The 4051-nt window shown below is 67.7% G+C and overlaps 2 protein-coding genes across 2 annotated transcripts in view; both read left to right on the forward strand.

Annotated features, from left to right (window-relative positions):
* The window catches only part of MNEG_11972 (Origin recognition complex subunit 1), a gene marked incomplete at both ends in the record, with an annotated part of 4807 nt that extends 2105 nt beyond the window's left edge, over positions 1-2702 (forward strand). Inside the window, 6 exons of the mRNA XM_014039555.1 lie at positions 221-392; positions 806-1007; positions 1156-1258; positions 1484-1751; positions 1916-2202; positions 2475-2702. Coding sequence (XP_013895009.1) covers positions 221-392; positions 806-1007; positions 1156-1258; positions 1484-1751; positions 1916-2202; positions 2475-2702 — 1260 coding nt within the window. The remainder of the gene's footprint in view (positions 1-220; positions 393-805; positions 1008-1155; positions 1259-1483; positions 1752-1915; positions 2203-2474) is intronic.
* Positions 2703-3123: 421 nt separating this feature from the next.
* MNEG_11973 (Dynamin-related protein 12A) overlaps positions 3124-4051 on the forward strand; it is a gene marked incomplete at both ends in the record, with an annotated part of 2345 nt that continues 1417 nt past the window's right edge. Inside the window, 3 exons of the mRNA XM_014039556.1 lie at positions 3124-3165; positions 3489-3623; positions 3832-3945. Coding sequence (XP_013895010.1) covers positions 3124-3165; positions 3489-3623; positions 3832-3945 — 291 coding nt within the window. The remainder of the gene's footprint in view (positions 3166-3488; positions 3624-3831; positions 3946-4051) is intronic.

Below are 4051 nucleotides of genomic sequence, written 5' to 3' on the forward strand. Positions count from 1 at the left end.
CGCTGGAGGCGTACGCGCCGGCCGCCTGCCTGCAGCGCTCGCCGTGGACGGTTTGAGGGGGCCCTTCCGGCGTCCGGCTTGCTCCCAGCCGGGCGCAGCCGGGGCCGCATTTGTTTGACAGCGGCTCCCCTCTCACATGCCCATGCATACACGTGCAGCACGTCTCACAAAGCAAGCCTAGAATCACGTGCCGTACACCCTCACCCCCGTGCCCCCGCAGTTTGACGGGCTCGGCGCCGAGGCGATCCCCGCTGCAGCGCGCGCGCCGCCGCGCGACCCGCTGTCCGAGGCGCACGCGGCGCTGTCGCTGGCGGCGGTGCCGGCGGTGCTGCCCTGCAGGGACGCGGAGAAGGCGCAGCTCTCGGCCTTTGTGGACAAGGCTGTGCGGGGAGGTGGGCGGCGCAGCATTGGAGCGATTGGGGTGGGCGACTGTGTGGGCGAATGGGTATCGCATAATGACAGTCGGCGGCGCCAGGTGTTCGCATCGTCAGCCTCGAGAGCAGACAAAAACCCAGCATGGTGCCTCTGCTTTGTTTTCGTGCGCATGGCGCCGTGCCGCACGGACGTGCGTGTGCCCGCAGGCCCTTGCCGCGCCGAGCGCCGCTGCACCCCTGCGGACTGCCAAGCGGCCGAGGCCTGCTCTGCTGCGCTCCTCTCCCCTAACCAACTACCAGACCCCTCTAGCGCCCCTCCCTCCCCCTCATAAACTGTCATCCTGACCACGCGCACATCAACCCCAATATTTGACCTGAACCACATCCCTACCTACCCACACATCAAATCAACCCCAACCCCCGCAATCAAGACGGCGGCGTGCTGTACATATGCGGTGTGCCCGGCACCGGCAAGACCGCCTGCGTGATGGAGGTGCTGGCGGCGGCGCGACAAACGGCCAGGGCCGCGGGCACCCAGTTTGTGGCGCTCAACTGCCTGCAGCTGCCCAGCCCGCTGCACGTGTACAGCAAGCTGTGGGAGCGGATCAGCGGCCAGCGGCTCGGGCCGGCCAGGTGCGCGCGCGCAAAGACGAACGAGGAGGGCCACTTGTGCGCATGTGCGAGGCAGTCTGTCGCCAGTCGGACACGCATGGGGCCCTCTTGCTCAGGCTTGCGCGCCTACTCTGAAACAGAGCCCGGCCCCGCCGCGCCGCCGCCGCAGGGCGCGCGAGGCGCTGCAGGGCGCGTTTGGCGCGGGGCGGCGGCGCTTCAGCACGCTCATAATCCTGGACGAGATAGACATGCTGATGACGCGCGACCAAGCGGTGAGTGAGGGGGGGGCATGCGGCCTGGGCGTCCGGGGCAGGGGGCGCGGGCTCGGCGAGGGGTTTGCAGGGAGAGAGGTCGGGTCCCAACATCCCTCCAATCCCAGCTGGGCATGCCTGCAAGAGTGTTGGAGCTGCCGCTGGAATTTCCCTGTAAAACGAGCTGAACGGCTGCCTCCTGACCCGCCGGCCGCGCCCCCTGTGAACCCCACGCCCATGCCCCAGGTGCTGTACAACCTGTTTGAGTGGCCGCTCGCCCCCGGCGCGCGCCTGGCGGTCGTGGGCATCTCCAACACGCACGACCTCGACCAGCGGGTGCTGCCGCGCATAGGGTCGCGCCTGACAGAGGCAAAGCTCGCGTTCCAGCCCTACAGCATACAGCAGATCAGCGGCATCCTCAGGGGCCGCCTGGCGGCCTGCTCGCCGGCGGCGCGGGGCGTGCTGGACGGGCAGGCGATGGAGCTGGCGGCGCGCAAGGTGGCGAGCGAGACGGGTGGGTGCGCGGGGGCCGCGGGGCGTGTTAGGGTTCAGCAGGCGCGGTGCAGATTGGGGGGTTGGGCGGGAAGGCGGCTGCGGGCAGGGCACTGCTGCGCGAACACGCGTGCGAGGGCGGTCAGGGGCGCACGCGAGAGGCGCCCTCCGTGTGTCGCCGCACAGGTGACGTACGGCGCGCGCTGGAGCTGCTGCGGCGGGCGACGGAGATTGCGCAGTACGAGCAGCAGCAGCAGCAGCAGCAGCAGCAGCAGCAGCAGCAGCAGCAGCAGCAGCAGCCGGCCGGCGGCGGCCCGCTTGTTCGCGCGAGCCACGTCAGTCGCGCGCAGCAGGAGCTGTTCAACGCCCTGCACATGCAGCTGCTGCGCGGCACGTCGCTGGTGGGGCGGCTGCTGCTGGTCGGCATTGTGCTGGAGGCGCGCGCCACGGGGCGGAGCCAGGTGGTGCTGCAGGTGGGCAGCAGGCGGGGAGGGCCTTGAGTGTGGTGAGGGCAACCTAGGAGAGGGTGGTTCGAGGGTACCAGGCCGCCACGGACGAGCGCATACAGGTGGCGGCTCGCAGCTGGGCCCGCAGGTTTCAGAGGCGGCCAAGCGTGATGTGCATGTGCAGGAGCGGCACGAAGCAGATTTGCCGTGGCGACTCTCCCACCGCCAGCTGTCCGCCAACGCGCGCCCCGCCCCGCACCGCCCCGCCGCCTGGGCCCGCGTCCCGCCCCGCCCCGCAGTCTGTCATGCGGCGCGTGCAGGTCGACGTGTGCCCGCTGGTGGACGAGGACCCGCCGTCCGACGGCGTGCTGCAGCACGTGGCGGCGCGGCTCGCGGCGGCGCGGCTGGTGCTCGCAGACGCCGGCCACGTCAAGGCGCGGCTGCAGCTCAACGTGGCAAAGGACGACGTGGCGGCGGTCGTGCGGGACGACGGGCGGCTCGCGCGGCTGCACCAGCTGATGGGTTGACGCGCTCTGCGTCGCCTGGCCGGGGCTGTAACCAGGCTTACATATGGAACGCGGGGGGCGGTTCTGATGGTGGGCGCAGCACGGGATCGGCGGGGGTCGTCGCATGCCATACCGCCTGAACAGAAGCCATTAGCCACGTACACTTGCCTTACATGAGGAAAAGCTGCGTGCGCTTGACTTGAATGAGAACTCGGTTGGATCATGCGAGCAGGGACGCGTTCACATGGCAGGTGTCGGTGTCAGGTACACAACAGCACCAATGGCTTCTTTTCAGCGCTGGCATGCCTCTTCAAGCATGCACTCAACTGCTGCAGATATTACTAAACATTTGAATAACCGTTATAGTGGGATCAGGCACAGCGCTTAGAACAGTGGTTAGAACACGGCGCTTAGAACAGCGATCTAAACATTTGTGCCAGGGATGGCGGACAAGGTGGAGATACCCACTGTGGGGCTGACACAGGTGATGAGGTTCATATATCTGTATCTCTGAGGCCGGTGGTGCGGGTAGGGAGTCGCCCTGCTGCGTCTGGTACTGCACTCTGGTTGGCATGGGGGGTTGCAGTGACTTGCGCTGGCTTGTCTTGACCGTGAAGAACGTTTGAGTTCGATTTCGGCTGTCTGATCGTGCACAGCGCAGCATGCAGTGGCGCCCGCCACGGTGCGCGTGCAGCACTGCAGTGACACACGCCACCCACCTACCAAGCCCAATGCCGCAAAACAAGCCCGCTAGCAACGCACAGCAGCAGATCCAGCCCCGCTCTTCACCATAAACGGCGACCACAGGTCGTTGAGCGCCTAACCGAGCGGCGCATTGCCGTGGAGAAGGCCGTCACGACGCTCGGCGAGGCGCCCTCGGGCCTGCGCGACGTTTTTGAGCTCTGCCGCGGCTTCGAGCGCGCCTTCACCAACATAGTCAATGTGAGCTCCTGGATCACATTTGTCCGGACGCATGCAGCGTGCCTGGCCGAACGCAGCGCCCCATGCAGGAACACAGCGCTGAATGCAGAAAGCGAGGGACGTTGGCGGCGGGGCCTGCACACATGCAGCTTGCGGAAGGGTGGAGGGGTGTTTTGCTCGAGGTGGATGGGCCGCGCCGCCGAGCGGCGCTGGTCGTGCGCGTGCGCAGGAGTCCCCCGCGGCCAACAAGATCAAGGAGGCGTTCTTCAGTGACAGGGGGCTCGCGGGCAACGTGGCCAAGCTGCCCCTGGAGAAGGTGTTTGAAATCGAGAGCGTAAAGAAGGTGGGCAGACCCGCTGCTGCTGCTGCGGCAGCAGCGGCGGCAGCGGTGGTGGCGGCTGCGGCGGTGGTGGGGCGGGGGCGGCGGTGGCAGCGGCGCCAGCGGCGGC

The sequence above is a fragment of the Monoraphidium neglectum genome (genome assembly GCF_000611645.1).
Source record: "Monoraphidium neglectum strain SAG 48.87 unplaced genomic scaffold scaffold02994, whole genome shotgun sequence".
Lineage (NCBI taxonomy): Eukaryota > Viridiplantae > Chlorophyta > Chlorophyceae > Sphaeropleales > Selenastraceae > Monoraphidium > Monoraphidium neglectum.